Genomic DNA, 21,992 nt, shown 5'->3' with positions numbered 1-21,992 from the left:
TTTCATTTTTACATCATTTGTTTCTAAGTTACATCTATTTCTCTTATATCATTTGTTACCAACACAAGAACCATGACATACATCGAAAGATCTACATTTGGATTTAGAATTTTGATATGTTTAAGATACTTTGTGTGCTTGTAATAATACCAAGATCTCAATGCTTGTTTAAGACCATATAGTGAGATTTTAATAATAATATCAAGCTCTCAATGCTTGTTGAAGACCAGTGCCTTCTTCAACCTATATGCATACTTTCAAAACTGATGATTTTAGAATCTAGAAGGCGGTCTCTGCTAATAGACTTCCTCTTATAGATCTCCACGAAGAAACACATTTTTAACATCCAACTTCCAACCTTATGTGATGTTAAAAAAACAATACTTTGTAACCATCCAAAAACGTCATCATAATCCAATCCATTCTTTTGAGAAAAGGCTTTTGTAACTGACCAAAATGCGTACCTCTGTTGTGTCATCTGGTTTGTTTTAATCCGAAACACCCTTTTGCATTTAACCATAATTTATCTTGTGGAAATGCACTGATTTTCTCTTGCATAGAGTTCTCCCAATGTTCATTTTCACAAGCTTCTTTAACGAAAGTTCCTACTGAAGCGCATATATTCATCATATACAAGCTGCAGGATGTGATATACAACCATAAAAGTTCATCTTCGAATAGGATGTCTCACCCAACTAGATCTCCTCACTTGTTGAGGTGGTTGCTGCACACAATCAAAAACTTGGCTAGGGCTTAAGACTTCAATTGAAGTTGTTGGAGTTGTGCTTGCTTGCACCATTGATATCCAAATAATCTTCTTAATGGGCTTTCATTTCATTTTTGAGATGAGCTTCTTAATGTAACGGTCCATAGTGATAGATGATGGAGAACAATTAGAAGATACATAATAAATTTGAAAGAAGCTACTTTAGATGGAAAAATTAGTGTAGCACATGCTTTGACACAGTAGTAAGTTAGTGTTTCCCTTGCAGCTCTGTTATATTTCTATTCTTTATTTTGGCCACTCCACTCTGTTGCAGGATGGGTATCAGACACAATACTTGTTATGCCCTTCACATGCAGCATGGGTATCCCCTACTTCTTCCATTGTCAATGGAAAAACAAGCCCTTGGATGTCGATAGTAACAACACCTTGAAGCAAGATGATATAAGGCATTGGAAGCGACACAGTAATGGTTGCTAAGACAAAAAGAAAGGCCAAGAACAAGTTAATAATGGTTGCTAAGAATAAAAGAAAGGCCGAGAACAAGTCGCTAAAATCAGAGAGGCTAAAAGATGAGAACATGAGAAAGGAAGGCTGAGAAAATGATAAAGATAAGATAGGTGTTTGCAAACAAATACCTCCAACATATGCCACCATCATCAATTCAGAGGCCTTGGGTCTCGTAAGTATTTTTATCAAATTAGTCCGAGGTTTTGAATGCACATCTACTCCTTGAACAATCTTCATAGAATCATTCCAAAAACTACACTTTATTGACGAACTCGTGTTTCTTGACAGAAAAATTGTTCAATTAGTTATCAACTGCTATGTTTCCTATTGACACGGGAAAGCTTACCCAAGAACTCCAATGTAATGTATTTAACAAACACCCTTGATTACATTAAAAACCTGAGGTACAGCCCATCTTACTCAAATCAATAGGCACCTTCCGTGGCATCAGCTTCAACCACACCACCGATTTGATCCAGATTCCACATTGCCTCTATTCCCAATGCTTGACAACACCAAATCCCTGGAGTCACAGAGACCGCCCAGCTCCATTGCAGTAGTGGGCACAGCCATGCGCAAATTCCACTGCCATGCCTCAAACAATGCAATAATCTTGACTCCCCTAGAAAAGGGATGCCATGTAAATGTGGAAGAAAGCAGCAAAAAATATTAGCAAGCCATGTTCTATCTTATTCAGCACATAGAACTTAACGCAGCAGCCCTGCATCTCTCTCTCTCTCTCTCTCTCTCTCTCTCTCTCTCTCTCTCTCTCTCTCCCGTTTTCTTGGTTAAGAAGTTTCTTATAGGTGGATTAACCAACCATGTTCAATCTAGGATTAACCAGCCTCTCACATGTCAATTGATTACAAGTAGCCCATCACATTGTGCAACTCTCTCTCTTTCTCTCTCTCTGTCTCTCTCAGCTCGAAAGCAATAGAGATGCACCAGTGCTTGATAGTCTCTGCATCTCCAAAGTCCCAGTTTGAAAGCAGCAGTGATGTGCCCTTGCTCGATGGTGATCCCCCCTGTGCCCCAGCTTGACAGCACCCCTGCCTGATGGCCTTCTACAAAAGGCTCCATTCCACAGACTGGGCTAAACAACCATGCCCCCTAAGGCTTCTAACATAGGGAGGTTCACACATAATGAGCTGAGCGAAGAAGCTGTCATTTGCAGCCGCTCTCTCTACACCAAGAAAACCCACTCATCACTCACCAAAATAACTAGGCCACCTACCTCCAAGAGGAAATTCAGCTACAACAAGAGAATTGGAAGTTGAAAGAGCTGCTTTTCCAAGAGGCTGGGCACCGCCTCAACATGGTGGAAAGTAACAAGAACATGGAAGCAGCACAAGCACAAGCCATCCTTGTCAAAAGGAAAAGAGGACACGATCACCATCGATGAAACAATAGAAGTCCTCTTGGTGGATCTCTAGAACAATCTTGAGCAAAGTCAAAAACCAAATGGCCTGTGAACTCAAGTAAAAGCAACAAGAAGACTAGCTAGCCTTGAATGTCCGACTTGGAGGCATGTGGTTCCTGTCAGAATACGCAGTGGAGATGATGACCAGATCTGGGACACGAGCAAAAACGCATGCAGAAAAAATACAGCACAAGAGAGAGATGTAGGTGTGTAACTCTGCTCTAATATACACAAGAAGATCCCGGTATGATACGCAACGCAAGGCCTTCTGAAACTTGTCGACCACCCCCTCTGAATCCGAAACCACAAAGCCTGGAGAAACCACCTCCTTCTGCAAGTAATCACCTGCCACCTGCCTGGCTTTCCGAAAGGTCCCCGTGGAAAGAACATCCTCATCTACTAGAGGTTCTTTGTCCCGAACACTACGAGACATCAGAGCATAAGTTACCTGTTCAGTTTCCTTTGACTGACGAACACAAGAACTACCAGCATCAGTACTGGAAAGTTCCTGCCAACTGCTGCCATCTACTGGTAAGCTATCCACCATCTGGTCCCGGAAAGCCGGCACCTGCAGCGTATCCACACACAAGTGGCCATTACCAGACTGCCACTCATCACAAACCTGAGGACCTGGGAGAGAGAGTGCTGAAAGCTTGTAAACTCCATTCTCCACTCCACCTTCCCAAACCACTTGGCCTGTTGCTTCGTCCCGGAGAGCAACAAAATGCTCATCAAACTCCACCCGTACGCCAGTCTTGCAAACCTGATGCACTGACAACAGATGAAAACCAAGTGCCGGAACATACAACACCTGGGAGGAATGCTTCCCCCCTCTGCCATCGGGAACTATTTCCATCCTGCCCTCACTGTGAACTGGGATAGTGGACGTATCCCAGTAAGAATGTGACCAGAAAGCCTGCAGAGATCCTGTAAACCGGAATGGGAAGGAGTCATGTGCTTGGAAGCACCACTATCGAGAATCCACTCCCGAGTATCCGTTGCGAAGAGTCCTCCAATCTCCTCCCTGCCTGAAGAAAATGAAACATCGGTGTCCATCACCTCCAGGTGCACAAAAGTCGGAGTCTTCATGATTGCTGCTGAGGAATCTTCACCCTTCTCGGTCTTCCGCTTGGGACACTGCCTCCAATAGTGGCCTTTCTCGCCACAATCATTACAGGTCCTCTCTGCCTTCAGCTTCTTGCGGTCAGTGTCGGACTTCTTCTCAGAAGACTTCTCCGATGAAGCCTTCCCTTTGCCCGAGTTACGGCTTTTCGACCGTTGGCCAGTTAAGGCCTCCGAACCTGCACCCTGAGGAGGATTCGTGAATCGTTCCTCCTGGTCTAGGACCATGGGCACAAGCTCCTCCCACGTGATGGTACTGAGCCTGCCACTGGTAATCAAAGACGAGTAAAATGTTGAATACGAAGAGGGCAAGTGCGACAGCAACGTTATGGCCATGTCCTCTGACGATATCTCCTTCCCAGCCTGAAGAACTTCTTGCTGAAGAGCCTGCAGCTTGTTAATATGCTCCCGCATCGTCGACGACTTTGCAGGGCTCAGAACCCGCATCTGTACTTCCAAGGAAATCCTCTTCATGGGCGATACCCTGTTGTAAAGAGAAGCCAAATGCTGCCATATACCTCTGGCCAGCGTCATATGCCTTACATGATTGATTACCTGTGGTGTGCAGTTGAGGAAAATAAACGAACAGACCCTGGCGTTGACACGATCCCACATCTATGTCTGAGCCTCCCGGTCCTTCCGGATGGACGGTAACTCCCCTTCCTCTACTTCCGGCCATGGAACACCAACAACGACGAAATCTGCGAGGTCGTAAGACTCCAGAACAGATTCCATCATAACCTTCCATATGCCGTAGTTGCTCCCATCCAACTGACGGTCCACCGGGAACGTGGGGAGTGTCGGGATCTTCACATGCCTCTCGGCTATCTCAGCCCTGGTGTATAAAACTAGACAGGAGATGACTTCTAACAGTTCCTTCACCAAGACAGCTTCATGGAGACACTCACCAAAGTGGCCAATGCCACACGTGTGGTTCCTTCAACAAGACAACTTCATGGAGACACTCACCAAAGTTGCCAATGCCACACCAATGATCAAGTGGGAGGTAAACTCCATCTGTACCATGGTTTGTAAAAACAACCAACTGGTGATAACCTTCAAGACCGAAAACAACAACCAACTAGTGATCACCTTCAAGAAGATGGGATGCTATCCTTAGGCAATCTCAAACTCTTAAAGATATGATTGTCACGTGCACACCCGTGCCATGGCTAATCTTTGGCATGAACTGTCTTAATCCCTGATTAGTGCAGCAGTTAGGACAAAATAGTGTCATCATCAATTGCATCAGAAACATCAGCAACAGGATCTACATCATCAACTTCATCAGCATGATCTACAGCTTAGGATCAGCATCATCTCATCATCATCAGCATCCACCTCATCTGGGGGGCATGGAACCCTGTTAGCAGGCAGATAGTGTTACAACCCTATGTTTTCTCTGGACAGCATGCAGGTGGGCACGGGGACATGGTGGACAGTGTGAATGGCATCCGTTTGGAATTGAGAAGGAAACCCATGTGTGGACAGCCCGAAGTGTGAAGGGGACAAAAGGATTTTAAGTTTATAAGGTTTTATAACCTTTGATGATTTAAAATAATAAAGGATGTGCTTTTTGGCTATTGCTTTTAGTTTTTGCTTTTTGGAGAAAAAGCAGGCTGAGGCACCTCCTTATTAAGGGGAAGGGTGGTGTAGTCGATGTGTGTGTGTGGCGCTTCTCCTTGGCTGGCGGTCTGCCCTGCAGTACACACAGGCGAACAGGCGCATTCTTTTATTGCAACAAGCAGGCACGTGGGCTGGACACAAAGAGGCGGCTGCAGGAAGTGCAGTACTGCAGGAGATACAGAACTGCCACAGGCGACACACAGGGTTGCAGCTACACACATGGTGCTCTTTTTGGCGACTGGTGGGCTGCAGGGAAAAAGCACAGGGCTGAACGCTCTTTCTTCTCTCTCTCTCTTTCATGGAAGTGGCTGCAGCACACATACAGGTTCTCTCTCTATCTCTCTTTGGGAACCGGCGGACTGGATTGACAGCAACACGTGCTTTTCTCTCTCTCTTTCTGGCGGCTGTTGGCCTACAGGACAGGAGGCAGGCTGGACAGCATGAGGGTTGGTCTGTTTTCTCTCTTTCTCTCTCTGTAAGAGGCAGGCTGCAGAGTTCCTTCATGGGCAGGCACACAGAGGGCTGCAGCGCGAGCCTTTATGGTGACGAAAACCTGCTTGTCTGGAGTGCTACAGTGTTTAGTTCAGAAAACACTCCATGGGAAGGCCACGATGGAAGCTGTTTTGAAAGCCGGTTTCATCTCCTTATGAAGAGAGCAAGGGTGCTATGAAAAGTGCCTTGACTAGCAAGTGGTAGGACTTGGATCATGGGACACAACCAAGGTAGACTTGCAAGAGAGCGAGGGCGTCATGAGAGGTGCTGGCTAGTGAGTCTTGAGCCTTGAGTGTGTGTGAGGTCCTCGAGCACTTAGCTTGAAGGCTTTTTGAAGACAAAGATGAAGGGTTAAGGCTTTGCGAATGGCCCTTCATGAAGAATACATGGGGTAAGGCTTGCTAAGCACTCATTTGGAAGACCTGGGTGAAACTATAAGGGATCCTGTTGGTGGAGGATTCTACAAGTTATACTTTGTACTCAAATTTAATCAAGTAAAGAAATACCACAAGGGGTGCCACTGCAATTTGGGGCCAATTGGTGTCCGTGTACTGTTTGCAGGAGCACTCTAGCTCTCCCTGTTTGTTTTCCTTGTCCAGGTCCTCAAAGGTGTTGAAGTGTTTTGTGTGCAAGTGTTTATTTCACCACCCATCAAGTTATCTGAAGGCCGGTTTCATGATTATGTATCTTTGCCTATATGAGGTGAAGAGGAAAAGCTAAAGATGAAGCTCAGGAGAAAAGACACCAAGGACAGGAAGTAGTCGGCCAGGAACAAGAAGCAATTGAAGTGTTATGGTGCAAAAGATGGGTTGAAGGCTGTGGCTTTCGACACTTTGTCACCGGTGGTATCTTCACGGAGGCTTCATGGGTTCGGAAGGCAGCTTCTTTCTATGTTTGGCAGTAGTGATCTACTATGCTTCATTGGGACTTGTGCTTACCACTTGGGTGGAGTGCAAGCAGGTTTTGGGTGCCTGTGGATGTATCAAATGAGGCTCAGACGGAAGCGGAGGGACTTGATAAGGTTCTTATTCCCGAGCAGATACTGGCACACAAGGAAAGAAAGGTACAAGGTAAAGTTTCCCATCGCTATCGTGTGAAGTTCAAGAACTGTTCACCGATGGATACGAAGTGGATGGAGGAGGGTGACTTAGCAGATTCACCTCAGGTATTGCAGCTTTATCTTGATGCCTTTGAGTTGGAGCTGACTCTTGCTACTGCTCATTTGGTTCAGCAGAGTTGGGGTTTGGTGCATTGCCTGATGCTCGAGAGAGGGGTAGCACTACAGATAGGCTCAGTTGTCATCTAGGAGTCGCTTGGTGACACCTTTGTATTCACCCGAAGGTACTGAGGCTGACAGTACATCTGCTTATGGGACTTCTATGATATTGTGTACTAGTCACATGAGATGGTAAAGTTGGGTATGGTTCACAGTCAGCCGCACCATGAACTATAACTGCAACTATGGATGGTTTTTGCCTTTGGAACTAAAGTATAACTAAGGAAGATTGGGACATTGATCTTTGTCATATGGTTCTGGCTGTTCTTGACCAAGGTGTTGGTCAATTGGATATTGAGATGATGATGCTATTTGTGGAGTTGATCTCCTTTGGAATGGCATCGTTTGGTTGAGCTCGAAGTCTGCAGCAACCAGAGCTAACACTTCGAGACTCTATGAAGGGCGTAAGTCTTGCGAGCAGTCCTAGAGTTGGTTTGGTTCATGGATATATGGATCGAACTCTATTTGTGCATGTATGCATACACTTTTTGAGCTATTATTGTATTCTGGTGCCATTGGATCCTGGTACCATTGAGAATACATTGGGTAATACTCTGGATTGTGTCGTGTGATGCACGTATGTTGGTATGATACATCAAGTACTTTATTATGTTCATGGATGCACCACTGGGTGTGGCTCTTGCGGGATGGCCATAAACATACTGGGTAAAGCATCAAGAGGGACATATGTGGAAAGTACTTAGTGGATGTATTGTTTGGATGCATTGAGTGCTTTCATATGCTCATGTTGTACCACCAATCGTGGGTCCTGCAGGATGCCCATGGACGTAAGGCTTGCGAGCAACCCTAAGACTGTTATTTTGGAGTAGGTAGAGCATCTTGAGGAGCATATTGTTTGCGAATGCATATATGTGTCATGCATATGTGTGTCATATGTAGAATGATGCATGGTTTTGTTTTTGGCTAACACAGGTTACGTGTTTCCACTTGGTTTTAGACTTTTGCTGCAAGTTCTAAAGGAACAAGCAAGAGTTGTTTGACACTTTGACGTGACGGTGTGGCCATATTGTGCAGGATGATTTTTTTTCATCACCCAGATGCACTTGAGGGCCATTGCTTTTGTCATATGGGGAGTCTTTTCTCATAGGATGCCTTACCGTGCCATTGAGTGCAATTGAAGACACTTGCTATTTTTCAAGAGGGGGGTATGTTACGGGGACAATTGGTGTCTGTGTACTGTTTGCAGGAGCACTCTTGCTCCCCTTGTTTGTTTTCCTTTTCCAGGTCCTCAAAGGTGTTGAAGTGTTTTGTGTGCAAGTGTTTGTTTCACCGCCCGTCAAGTTATCTGAAGGCCGGTTTCAGATAGACAGCTAGCTGTCAGCAGCCAGCTTACGGTTCCAAGCACTAGGTAGGACAGTGCCCAATTGGATGGCTAGCAGTGGGACACATCACGCATCAGTGCAGCATTTAAGAGAAGGAAATCTGAATATTTGTCCAGCCGGCCAGCAATCTGGAGTCGGCCAGCATACAGCTAATCCAAACAGCAGCGGGTCGTGGCTATAGTCCAGTCAGCCAGCATATGAAGGCTTATTTGGCATATTTTGTCCAATTGCTCCTGGCCGACCCAAACCGACCAGCATCCTAGAGCATATAAAAGCAGCACTCTATATTCAGCATTATTCATCCATTCCCAAATCAGATCACAGCAGTCCCAAACAGTTCCAGCATCATCCCCAAGTCCTCCACGAAGAGCATCTTCAACATTCAGCCAGCATATGTGCATCCCTCAATTTTGCGATTGCATAGTTGTGTTCGGTCTTCATTGTCCTTGCATTTGGTAGTGCTTAGTCATCATTCATTTTCATTGTAAGTTCTCCAGAGAAATACAAGCAAATACTCCTGCTCGCGGCGGGGGCGGGCGGGCGGGCTTTCAGTGGGTAAATTGGGACCCAATACTGTGTCGACTACACCTTTGTGTCCGACCTAAAGAAAAGGTTTCTCCCTCCACAGTACATGACCAACCTTGGGGATGAGTTTTACAAGCTGTCCGAAAATGGGTCACCCGTGCTGACTTACTCTAATAAAGTAATCACATCAGCACGGCAGTTAGGTATATCCGAGGATAAATCGAAACAATTCATTAGGGGCCTTGAGATGATGACTGTTGGGTTGTGGATGATTGTTGTTGGGGTTTGGAGCTAGTCGAGGGTTGCTTGGGCTTACCTCCGTTCAACATCATTTCCTGATTCTGAGCAAGATTGAGAACCCTGTCATAAGACTGTGGCTCAAAATTACGTACAATAAACGTAATGTTAGTATCCAAACCCTTATCTGCTTTCTCTCTTTCTTCTATTCTCTCTCTAAGTGGAATTGCACACACTCACGAGTATAACAAAGGCTTTGTTGCGTGTTACGACGATCCACGGGGAAGGGGGCTCACGGGGAAGGGGGCTCATAATAGAAAAGATAATAAGAAAGAATCCCATAGCACTTTAGGAGGCAAGAAGGACAAAAACTTTGCGCCTATCAAATCCCCATAGGATCACCTCGTGGAACGCTCCTGGTACTAGACTCGAAACCTACAAACAAACGAAACATACATGACAAGGGTGCAGGCTTGACTCACCTCCCAACCTCGACAGCCGTGAGCAAGCCCACAAGACTTGGCTGTCCCCACCGACCCACGAGAGCTAACTAGATGGACGTATCGACCAATCTCTACCTCGTGACGTCCCATACCGCCATGAAGCTACCCTCGCGGGCCTCGAGACTGCTGCCGGCCTCGGCTGCATGAAGCAGGTGCACGTCTGCACTAGATCCAGGTTCCTGACCATAGAGCTCTCACAAAGTCATGCGAAACTCTATACGACTAATGACTAACCTTAGCCACCCTTTTATAGGCTCTTGGCCGGTCATCGGGCATCCACACTTGGACGCCCGCCCGTCCATACTTGGGTGCCCGCCCGTTAGTCTATTCCTAACTCAGCTCGCCAATCAGTCTGCCTAGCTCCAAGCTTCCCGAAACCTCGAAGCTAGTCTTGTGTGCGTGTAGCACACGGTAGATACACACTGTGCACATGACATACTCCCCTTCCTCTAAGAGCTCACTCCTAAGCTCACTAAAAAGCCAGGGTAATCTCTCTGAAGAGTAGTCAATGTCTCCCATGTAGCGTCCTCCTCAACATGATCCGTCCACTTGATCTTGTATTCTGTGAGATAAGTGTATTACACAATCTTCTTTCACGAAGTACAAGAATCTTTTCAAGTTCGTGTGGAACAAATGTCACGTCCTCGACATCTATGATTTCTTGAGGAGTAATTTACTGGTCTGTTACACCCAGTACTTCCTTAAGTCTACTCACATAAAATACAGGATAAACTTTCACATGAGAAGGCAAATCCAATTCATATCCAACGGAACCAATCCGTCATGTAATACGAAATGGTCCACAGTATCCAGGGAATAATTTCGGAGATCGACCTGTCCGTAAAATTTCGGAATCTTTCGGAAGTCGCAAATACACCATCGTTCCTTCAAAGAACTATCTAGGTGAACGATGTCTATTAGAATAAAATCTGTCTCGGTCTTGAGCACTTCTAATAGATTCCTTCGCAACTTGTAACATTTCTTGCATATCTTACAAAAAATTACGTGCTGCATCATGCTGAAGTCCTGAGAATCCCACTGTAACAGGTGATCTAGGTTGAAAACCATACATAAGCATGAAAGGACTAAAACTTGTACTCGTATGCTTAGTACTGTTATATGTAAATTCTAACATAGGAAGATAATCCTCCCATAAACTCTGTCTTTTGGACACACATACTCGAAGCATATCCTCCAAAATCTGATTCACTCTTTCAGTCTAGCCATCAGATTGAGGATGATCTGAGGAACTCAAATTCAAACTTGTTTCCAACTTCTCAAAAACAAGTTTCCAAAAATCACTCGTAAACTTGAGTCCCTATCACTGACTATGTCTTGCAGTAACCCGTACAGTCTAAACAATTGCTCGATAAACTGCCTTGCTAATTGCGTAGTTGTAATGGTCTTCAGGGTTGGTAAAAATCTAGCCATTTTTGTCAAGCGATCTACCACAACCCAAATAGAATCGTGGCCTTGATGTGTTCTTGGCAATCCGGTAATAAAATCCACATTTATTACCTGGGATTTGCAAAGGATGCAACAACCCAGTCTGTCTAAAGTGTTCAGCTTTATTTGCTTGACAAACTTGATACATACCCTTTCATCTTTGGCCAACAAAAAGTGTGTTTCACTAACGATAATGTCCTGTGTACCCCAGGGTGTCCAACAGAAGGGGCGTCGTGACACTCCTTAAGAATCTTGGACCTAGTCTCCGGGATCTGTGGTACACAAATTTTGTCATTACGGAATAGTAAACCATTCTGAATCATCCACTGGCCCTACAGCTTGAATTGTAGGCTGCTCAGTCATCGAGTCTTGGTCAATCAATGAGCTCCCGTCCTAGATCTTCTGCCAAAATGGACCAAAATAACTATCAGTCCAACAAAGCCCTCTCAATGACTGAAATAAGTCAGTAAAAATCTCAGTGAACGACAAAGTATTCACCTTTCTAATTCGACTAAGCGCATCTGCAACACTATTCAAGGACCCTTTTCTATAACGAATCTCAAAATCAAAATCTTGCATTAATTCAACCCATTGAGCTTTCCTTCCTCTCAAATCATCCGCATCACACACATACTTGATTGACTGATGATAGATGATCAGTCAATACCACAAACTTAGAGCCATATAAATAATGTCGCCAAACCTTGAGAGCGTGAATCACAGCATAAAGTTCCTTCTCAAGGATTGGCCAACGAGATTGAGTGTCGTCTAGCTTTTTACTTTCAAAAGCAACAAGTCTACCATCTTGAAACAGAGCAGCCCCAATGGCATAGTCATTGGCATCAGTTTCAAGAACATAAGACCGACTAGGATCAGGTAACGCTAAGATAGGTGCTTCCTTGACTTTATTTTTCAAAAGTCTGAAGGCCATATCCAAATCGTTATTCCAAGCGATAGGCTGATTTGACTTACGTCCACGACCTTTCCACAAGTCGGTCATTGGTAGTGTGAGCTAAGAGTACTCCCGCACAGATTTCCGAAGAAAAACAACAAAATCGAGAAAAGAACGAAGTTGTTTCACTGTTCGCGGTATAGGCCAGTCCAAAACCTTCTGAACTCGGTCATAGTCAATGCTCAATCCATCTCTAGTGATCTTGTGTCCCAAGTAAATGATGTCTGTCATGAAAAACTCACATTTACTTAATTTAGCATATAGTCAATTCTGTCTTAAAATAGTTAAGACAATCGTGAGGTGTCTAACGTGATCCTCAAGAGTACGACTATATATCAAAATATCATCCAAGAACACAACCACAAATTTTCCCAAATGTTCACGAAAAAGATCGTTCATTATTTGCTAGAAAGTGGCTGAAGCATTAGTTAACCCAAAAGGTAATATGAGAAACTTGTAATGGCCATACCTAGTCCGAAAGGCGGTTCTTTCGACATGCCTTTCATGAATACGTATCAGTACGTAAATCTATCTTCGTGAAATATTTCGCTCCTGCTAACCGGTCAATCAGGTCATCTGATCTAGAGAGAGGATAACGGTTCTTAATTGTCAGCTTGTTCAATCTCTTGTAATCTATACACATTCTCTAGGTGTTGTCCTTCTTTCTCCTAAGCAACACGAGCACCCCAAGGTGATTTACTTGGACGGATCTAGCCCATCCTCAAATAATCTTCGAGTTGTTTAGCCAACTCATCTTCCTCAGCTTGCCTCATCCTGTAAGGTGGAATACTAACAGGGCGAGCACCAGGGATCAGGTCAATACGATGATCTACTGCCCTTTCAAGTGGTAAGCCCAATCAGTTCTTTAGAAAATACATCTTGAAACGAATCAAGTATCCTCTGTAATTCTTTGCTTTCAAATACACTTAATTCATTGACATCCATAGAAGGTATGAGAAATGAAGAAAGTGGAATCAATACACAATGGAAAGCAGTATACAAAGAAGAATCCATTATATTACCAAAATCAACTGTATTTACAAGAGGTCCCTGAGAGGGATATATACAATCACCTAAGATACTATACTGGGTGTTCTTATGTTCAAAAGAAAAAATATGACTAGACCAATCTATCTGAACTTGAAGAGTCTTAAACCACTCAATCCCTAACAGCAAGTCTACATGTTCTAGATGCATAATATAGCATTCCAGAGTATCTTTGTAGTCCTGAATCTGGATCGGTAGCATCTCCACTTTTCGATCCCATACTTGCCGACCCGCAAGTAGGCGTACCTCATGGGTATGATCGCTGGGTGTTGTGTCAAGACCCAATTTCTGCACAAGTTTGTAATTAACAAAGTTGTGTGAGCTGCCAGGGTCTAGAAGAATGTGGATTCTATGGCCATTCACTTCTCCATAAACTCGGAGAAGATCATGCAAGCCAAAAACTTTAGAGTTGAACAGACAATCAGAACATGTACTAAGGCGAGAAAGTACAGTAACTGACGTACCTGTCAAAGACAACTGGTTAGCTAACTTTGGCTTGGGTCCTGCGTTGGTCTTTGCACCCTTTTGCTTCGGGCACTCGTTACGCATGTGTCCTTTTTCTTCGCAGATGAAGCAACCTCCTCTTTCTTGAGCTTCAAAGCCTTAAGGAGACGTTTCTTCTTCGCTGGTGTCGAGGTTGAATTCTTCGAAGGTTGGTCCGAAGACTTTCCTTTAGTCATGCTAGCCATTGGTGCGGAGAACTTCCTTTTGTGCTTGTTCCCATGCTCGGTAATGGGTTTAGACTTGGAAGAGACCATTGTATCATCATAGATATGAGTGGAATGAATTCGGCTTCGTCCAAAGTTTTGCATTTGTTGTTTTTAACCTATAAACGGTATGAGTCGGGTAAACCGGCTACGAAGAACCCCAAAAGAGTTGTGGGATCCATCTTCGTATCTTGAAAAGGGCAAGGTGAGAGAAAAAATTGATCTGGCACAAATAAGAGTGCTAGAGAACTCGAGAGCTTGAGAACTTGAGAGATGTGTGGCAAGAAGTCCGCTTAAGGGGAATTTATAGGCTTCCCCAAAAGCTAACTGTAGCTTTTGCTTTTGTGTTTTTTTTTTCAAAAAATTATATATATATATATATATATATATATATATATATATATATATATATATTGGTTTTCTTTAAAAAAAACACTTATAAAGCAATACATGGGTTTTTTTTAAACCCTTTTTACCAAAGTGTGGGTTTTTAAAAAACCTTTGGTGTAGATTGAAACGCCGAAAACAACGTGGTGGATATTTTTTTTAAAAACAAAAGCTAAAAATATCTCCACCCGGCAACCTGCTTTCGCGTTTTTCTGCAGCACCTTCATGCCACCTTGCGCCCGCTTGCCAGCGCTGCCTACAACCAGCCTGTGTACGGGTCCGACTGTGAAGGTGCGACTGAAGTTGCCGCCTGCGCACTAGCGCTTGCCTGCGCCTGCACACGTACCTGGCCCGCCTGAGCGTACAGATGACCGGTTGTGCTGCCTGCGTATCTAACCGGCCTGCGCTCCACTTGACTGTGCAAAAGCAGTCGCCTGCCTGCGTACAGATACCCGCAAACAGCCGGCCTGCGTGTAGCTACGTGTGATGAGATTCTTCACACATAAAGTTGCGCAATAACCATACAAGTGCTACTTCTCTCTCTTGCATCCAGCCGACTGGCTTTTTCTTTTTTCTCTCTTACGTGTGATGAGATTCTTCACACACAAAGCTGCGCAATAACCATACAAGTGCTACTTCTCTCTCCCTCTCTCTCTCTCTCTCTCTCTCTTGCATCCAGCCGACTGGCTTTTTCATTTTTCTCTCTTCAAACTGTTCAACAGTTGCAAAAACACAGCCCTTCTTCTTGCTAAGCAAACCAACCCTTAACAAGACCAAAACCTCCATCATCACAGGCTCCTACGATGAAAAAGCAACATACTTAATCTAAAAAACAGCAGTATGCACAGAAAAAACAGCAAGCTTCTCGAACTCATACCTTTTCTTCGATCCCTTTTTCTCTACCTACCGACTTGCTTGTTCACGAGGCTTGCTCTGATACCACTGTCAAATCCCCATAGGATCACCTCGTGGAACGCCCGGGTACTAGACTCGAAACCTGCAAACAAACGAAACATACATGACGGGGGTGCAGGCCTGACTCACTTCCCAACCTCGACAGCCGTGAGCAAGTCCATAAGACTTGGCTGTCCCCGCCGAGCCACGAGCTGAGCTAACTAGATGGACGTACCGACCAATCTCTACCTCGTGACGTCCCATACCGCCACGAAGCTACCCTCGCGGGCCTCCAGACTGCTGCCGGCCTCAACTGCATATGAAGCAAGTACACGTCTGCACTAGATCCAGGATCCTGACCATAGAGCTCTCACAAAGTCACACGAGACTCTATATGACTAATGACTACCTTGGCCACCCTTTTATAGGCTCTTGGCCGGTCATTGCGGTTCCTAACTTCCTAAGCCTGTCCTAATTCGCAAGAATAGGAGCATTCTAGGTATTCCCCTAATCTCACACATCCAAGCCCAACGAGCTATCAAAAAAGGAGCCGAGTGTGCATTGATATATGTCTATGGCTAGCAGTCTGTTGTTCAATCAATAACCCCATTAAAGGTAAAGTTGGATGGTCTCCTAGCACAGTTTCAAGACATCATGCCAAAGGATGATCTTCCACCGTAGGTCCCACCCAGTCGTCCTGAGGATCATTGCATTGAATTGGTCCCCGGGACAGAACCACCCAGTAAGTTCCCCTATCGGCTTTCTAAGGCACTGGAGAGCGAACTGGAGCAACAGCTTTCCCAGCTATTCCGCACATGCAACATTGGTATCAGAGCAAGCATTGTCCCGAGGAAGGTACACAATTCTAGCAGAAAGGATGCAACAGGGTAGCAAATGGAGTGGTCTGCACTAGGCGAAGCCAAAGGAAGCATTCCCTAAGAATAGGTACGTATACCCACTATCTCATTAAGCTCTCATATCATTTCCAAAGGCCTAGTAACAGGCATGAATAATGTCAAGGCTAAGGGAAAGCAGCCATGGGGACAACAATGAATAGATGCTCAATTCTTCATCAAGACTTGGAAGTGGAGATCAGCAGTGAAGGTGTCCAGACAAAAAAATGTCAATCAATAAAGTCAAAGTCATTAGTAGTTCAAAGTCAGTAGAAGTCAGGGAGGAAGGATGACATGGTGTCCACCCCGTCATCAAGTTCAGCAGAACGGAATGTCATGTGCACGCCCGTGCCATGGTTAATCTTCAGCATGAACTGTCTTAATCCCTGATTAGTGCAACAGTTAGGACAGCATATAGTGTCATCATTAGTAGCATCAAAAACATCAGCAACAGTATTACATCATCGTCTTCATCAGCATGATCTACGGCTTAGGATCAGCATCATCTCATCATCATCAACATCCACCTCATCTGGGGGGGTATGGAACCCTGTCGGCAGGTAGATAGACAGTTGTTGACAGCCAGCTTAGGGTTCCAAGTACTAGGTAGGACAGTGCCCAATTGGATGGCTAGCACTGGGACACATCAGGCATAAGAGCAGTATTAAAGAGAAGGAAATCTGAATATTTGCCAGCCTGCCAGCAGTCTGGAGTTGGCCAGCATACAGCTAATCCAAACAACAGTAAGTCGTGGCTATAGTCCAATCGTCCACAATATGAACGCTTATTTGGTATATTTTTGTCCAATTGCTCCTGGCCGACAGCACCTGGACTGAACCAACCAGCATCCTAGAGCATATAAAAGCAGCGCTCTATATTCAGCATTATTCATCCGTTCCCAAATCAGATCACAGCAATCCCACACAGTTCCAGCATCATCCCCAAGTCCTCCACGAAGAGCATCTTCAGCATTCAGCGAGTGTATGTGCATCCCTCGGTTTTGGGATTACATAGGAGTCATTGAAGAGCAATTCAATGAAATTGGACCGCATCAGAATCAGCCTGCGTTCGGTCTACGTCATTCTTGTGTTTGGCAGTCCTCAGTCATCATTAATTTTCATTATAAGTTCTCCAAAGAAATATAAGCAAATACTGGGGAGGGGGGGGTGGGGGCTTTAGTGGGTAAATTAGGACCCAATACTATGTCGGCTCTTATCTGCTTTCTTTCTCTCTTCTATTCTCTCTCTAATTGGAATTGCACAGACTCACAGGTATAAAGAAGGCTTTGTTGCGCATTAAGGCAATCAATGTATTGCATGCTATATATGATACTGTTCATGGCTAACAAAAGACTTGACACAAGCATAGCTGCAAAGCTAGAGAAGATGTAAGGGACACACCAAGCAAGGAAATGAGCAATCCTTCGAAATAGCAAGGCCATCATTCAGGAGTTTCACACTCCTAAATCGATACTCTCACCTTCAAATGTGGATGAATGATTGATGTTATTGTATGTTTTCTTTTATGTTTCTTTTTGCAAGCCTTATGGCTCCTTGATATACTCTCAATCCTTATTTGATATACTACAATTGTATTGGTAACATAGGTCATATACGGCCTCCTAGCCATTGCTCCCCCCCAAAAACCCGGCCGGAGCAAATATCTATGACAAGGTGTCACCACACCCTATATATGGCTCTTTGACTTCCCAAGTTCCCATACTCTTGCATATGGGATAATCCACCACAACATCTAGTCATGCGATAACCCGAGAGTAGCTACGAGAATTGCCACCTGCAACAAATACGAAGTTGTTTGCAAATATAGGTGATCTCTTGGAGGATAGGAGATGATTAGATTTACATAACTGGCACCAAGCCAAATTTAAGCTATTCAATTAAATTTGTGAGTTAGTTTATACACGCCTTGAGGAAGCTACATTTAGATGTGGCTAGGAGGATACTCAGGTACATAAAGTCTACACTACATTATGGACTTCTCTATGAGACTAGGATACAAGTACAGGTACATGAGTACACATGCAAATTGGGTTGGCAGTTTCTCAAACAAGAGATCTATTGGCGGCTTTATGTTCTCTTTTGAGAGTGCTACTGTTAGTTGGAACAGTAAGAAATAGCTGATGGTTGCTTTGTTAAGTATAGAGGCTAAGTACAAGGATGCTACTATGAGACGTAAAGTAGCTTGGTTGCAAAAGCTACTTGCACATATGGGTGTGCCCATGGATAGGACAATTGTCATTTATTGTGACAACATTGAGTAATAAACAATTGGTCGTAAACCATTGTATCTTGCTAGGATGAAGCACATTGAGGTGTATTATCATTTTGTGAGGGAGAAGATTCTAGCAAGTGATGTAAATTTGGTTTATGTCAACACAGACGATAGGGTGGCTAGCATCTTCACAAAGACATTGAACATAAAGAAGCTTCGCACATTTAGAAGCTTACTTGGAGTGCAAGATTTGGAGTTGAGCTCGAGGAAGAGAGTTAAGATATCGAGAGCTTAACTAGTGCGAATGTGGATGACATGCCATGATAACACCTCCACATTTATGCCACTAGTATGGTTGGTGAGATTATGGTTAATATACCACCAATGGTTTACACATTAGATAACACCCACTTTGGTTGATTAGAGTTATGGCATAGTTATAACGCTAGGTCATATAGTCAGGTTCACAATATGGACCTTGTATGTTTTAGTAGTTGAAACTATTCCATTATAGTATGTACTCTTATCTTTATGTTATGGTTGTAGAGATGCGAAGAAAAAGAAAGAAAATTCAACCATCCATCTCTTTCTTGTGTGCTAGTTTACTCGTGTGTGAAGAAGTTTTCTTGCAAGGATCTCAAAGCTCACCCTCTCTCCGCATTCTTCTCAGAGGGAACTCTAGAGTGTGCTATAAATAAACCCCTTGCCTCCTCATTCAATCGTCAATCAATCAAGCCTTCTTCAGCAGTTTGGCAGCCAAAGAGGGCCTACACGTGTATTCAAAGGCATGAATCACTAGAAGACAGCCAACATTTGGGATGTCCATGTGGCACCTAATTAGGGTGTAAGCGTAACGTGACAGACACAACGCAGAAAAAAGATTAACCAAAGCCAGTGGACGATGGGAGGTTCTAGTACCAGAGCTGGCGGTTCTTCATCAATACAAGAGGCCCTAGCCAAAAGATACTCCAGTGTCTCCTCAAATTTGAAGGTTATCAAACTTAACAGGTAATTTGATTTCGTGAAGACCAGTTCACAGATGAGTCTCTCCACTGTTGAAAGCTTATCAGGTGGTTCTGCAATTGAGAACAGCTACACCTATACTGAGGCACTGACAGCTGGTCCAAACGCGGTAAACAGGCAGCCAGACAAGCAGCCCGCACAACGTCATGCAACAGTTGAACAGGCAGACCCTCTGAAAGGGACCCTGATGCCCCCTATTAATAGGCCTTCTCCCTCCCTCATTCTCAGTCATCAATAAATCAAGCCGCCTCCTTCAGCAATCAAGCACCCAGAGGGGGCCAGTGCGTGCATTTGAAAGCAAGAATTGGCAGAAGACATCCAGCATTTGAGAATAGCAGCTTCTTTCGCTGACTTTGGCTGCTTCTATCTAAGCATTGATCTCTTGTAGCGTCCACACAGTCAATTGACTTTTCATGATGTATAATTGGGCTTGAGTTCTCAGAATCGACACAAGATTAGAGTAGATTGATACTATATTATTGTGTTACTGTAATGTCTCTCTCTCTCTCTCTCTCTCTCTCTCTCTCTCTCTCTCTCATGCATTTACTCATGGCACTTTGGAAGGCATGATATACTTACGGACCATAGATTAGATATTTCAGTATGTCACCTCTGCCAACTGGCTAGGATGTTGTGCATTAATGTCCAATACACTACATTGTCCTGCTTATGTCAGCCACACCAGGTGCTTTGGTAACTGAGTATCGTTTGGGCTGTCTCATGTGAATTTCATAGCATTTTCTTGTGTGTACCAAAGTAATACTAGCTGTCAAATGCCAGCAAGCTAAAACTTGCCCAAAAATCAATTATATTAAGATGTGCACCAGAACAACTTGTGACTTGAAACAGGAACCTTTCTATTAAGATCATAATAATACATGTACCTGCAATGCTTGATTGATTTACATGAACAAAAGAAGCTTGGTAACTTCATGTGAAGCTAAGGGTGCTCTCTGGTCAGGCCCCATGCTCCAGTCAACTTTTTCGAATTCCAGGGCCTATGCTTGTCTCTTTTGACATCAATTAGAACATGTACAGTGGCATGTGCAGAACCTGTCATAATGTGCACCACAATTCAGGCACTTTGCAGTTTTGGTCATCCCAAACCAATGGACACATGCACACTTGAAAGACCGTGCTTGTTCAGTACCAATCAAGAGCATGTTGGTGTAAAGTTTTGTGGCATTTAATGTCATCAATCCTTAATTTTCGATGTTGCTTTAGCTCACCATGAAATCATGCTTTATGGAAGGTGACAACGCCTTCCTGCCTTGGATCACAGGGCGGTTCACTTCCAATCCAGCATATCCAGCAGTACCAGAATCTGTGTATCAGAATCCGCAACATCCCCAAAGTCGATTTCTATGCCAAAAGCCTCCCGCTGTCCATCCTGAGCATCAACAAGAAGGAGGGCAAGCCATGCCCTAATCTCTGGCACGAAAGGGTGCTGGGAGGAGAACTGGAGGTAGTCATATGTATGGGCCTTGTAGCCGGGGCCATCCACATAGTCAAAGCCCGTCCTGTCAATGACACAGGCCACTTGGTCCCTGTCCCTTCTCCTCACAAGCAGAGAGACTCTGATGGTTCCTGTAAAGGAGACCTGGAAGCGAGGATTGACAGTGATGACCATTTTGGAGGAAGGGCTTTGCAGATGCTCTCGCATAATTGCGCATATGTTTGCGGGAGGGTTAAGGATGCCTGAGAGGGCGATGGTGCCCGGAATAACATCAGAGTACACAGCCACAGAATCGATCCATATGTCCACATAAAACTCAAGTGCTTCGAAGGAAAGTTTGGGAGAAGGGAAGGGTCTAGTGTGCCTGCTGAGGCTGGAAAAGAGCTGGTAGTATCCCCGCGATGAACCGATCGGAGATGATGATGATAAAGATGATGATGGCGATGGCGATGGCGATGGCGATGGCGATGGCGAGCTTCGAGCTGTGGATGGCCACCGCCTGGCGCACACCAGCTTCCATAGATAGTCCTCTTTGGCTACCTCTCTCCACTGCCTGCACACGCACATACAGAAGGCAAGCTCTTGGCCGTTGAGAAAAGGGAAAACTGCCTTCAGGACCTCGCTGGAGCAGCTGCTGTTGTCCGCCATGGCACGGCAATGGCAATGGTGATCTTCTGCTTCAAGAACCGGAGGAGAGAGCCGTGCGAAAATGGAAAAAGTATCCCTTGCTGTGGATAATAATACACACGCCCCTACCTTTCCTAGGCCCTCCCAAGACTTCAAGGCATAGACATGACCTTAGGCATTTTTTTGGCCTCCCGAAGGCCACGACTAAGCGTTCATTCAGTTCATTCTGGGGTTTCATTAAGGAAATTAGTGCCTTCAATTTTATTTTAAAAGAAAAAATAACCTTTTATTTGGTTGGTGTAGGTGTAAGTGGTGGGTGGGCACCCCAAGATTGGGCATCATAGTGTGAAACGGAGGGGTGGACATGTTAGGTTTAGGGTTCCATCCTTTAGAGAGATGGATCATTAATCCTTGAGACTCCTTTTGGCTACCATGCGTTAAGGTTGAAGGTGCTTTTGGCCGCCATGCATTTGCTTGGCCTGGTCTCATCTCTTGGGGTCACGTTTACAGCTAGTTCGAGTCTTCGTGTTCTTGTGTGTAATGGGCTTTG

General features: G+C 44.5%; 1 protein-coding gene across 3 annotated transcripts; it reads right to left on the bottom strand.

Annotated features, from left to right (window-relative positions):
• Positions 1 to 1,598: 1,598 nt before the first annotated feature.
• Positions 1,599 to 21,586, bottom strand: LOC147638797 (F-box protein At5g39250-like). 3 transcript variants are annotated; one of them, XM_086784497.1, is made up of 3 exons: positions 20,589 to 21,586; positions 20,244 to 20,412; positions 1,599 to 1,856 (listed from the first exon to the last, which is right to left on the bottom strand). In XM_086784497.1, the coding sequence occupies exon 1, from the start codon at positions 21,461 to 21,463 to the stop codon at positions 20,648 to 20,650; it is 816 nt and encodes a 271-aa protein (XP_086640623.1). In that variant the 5' UTR covers positions 21,464 to 21,586; the 3' UTR covers positions 1,599 to 1,856; positions 20,244 to 20,412; positions 20,589 to 20,647. The 3 variants fall into 3 exon arrangements, with proteins under 3 accessions (XP_086640623.1, XP_086640606.1, XP_086640614.1); XM_086784480.1 differs by having other exon boundaries at positions 20,244 to 21,586; XM_086784488.1 differs by having other exon boundaries at positions 1,599 to 1,846; positions 20,244 to 21,586.
• Positions 21,587 to 21,992: the final 406 nt, after the last annotated feature.

The sequence above is a fragment of the Cibotium barometz genome, chromosome 4 (genome assembly GCF_041138505.1).
Source record: "Cibotium barometz isolate CiBa-2024 chromosome 4, ASM4113850v1, whole genome shotgun sequence".
NCBI classification, from domain to species: domain Eukaryota; kingdom Viridiplantae; phylum Streptophyta; class Polypodiopsida; order Cyatheales; family Cibotiaceae; genus Cibotium; species Cibotium barometz.
This window is presented reverse-complemented; position numbering and strand designations above follow the sequence as displayed.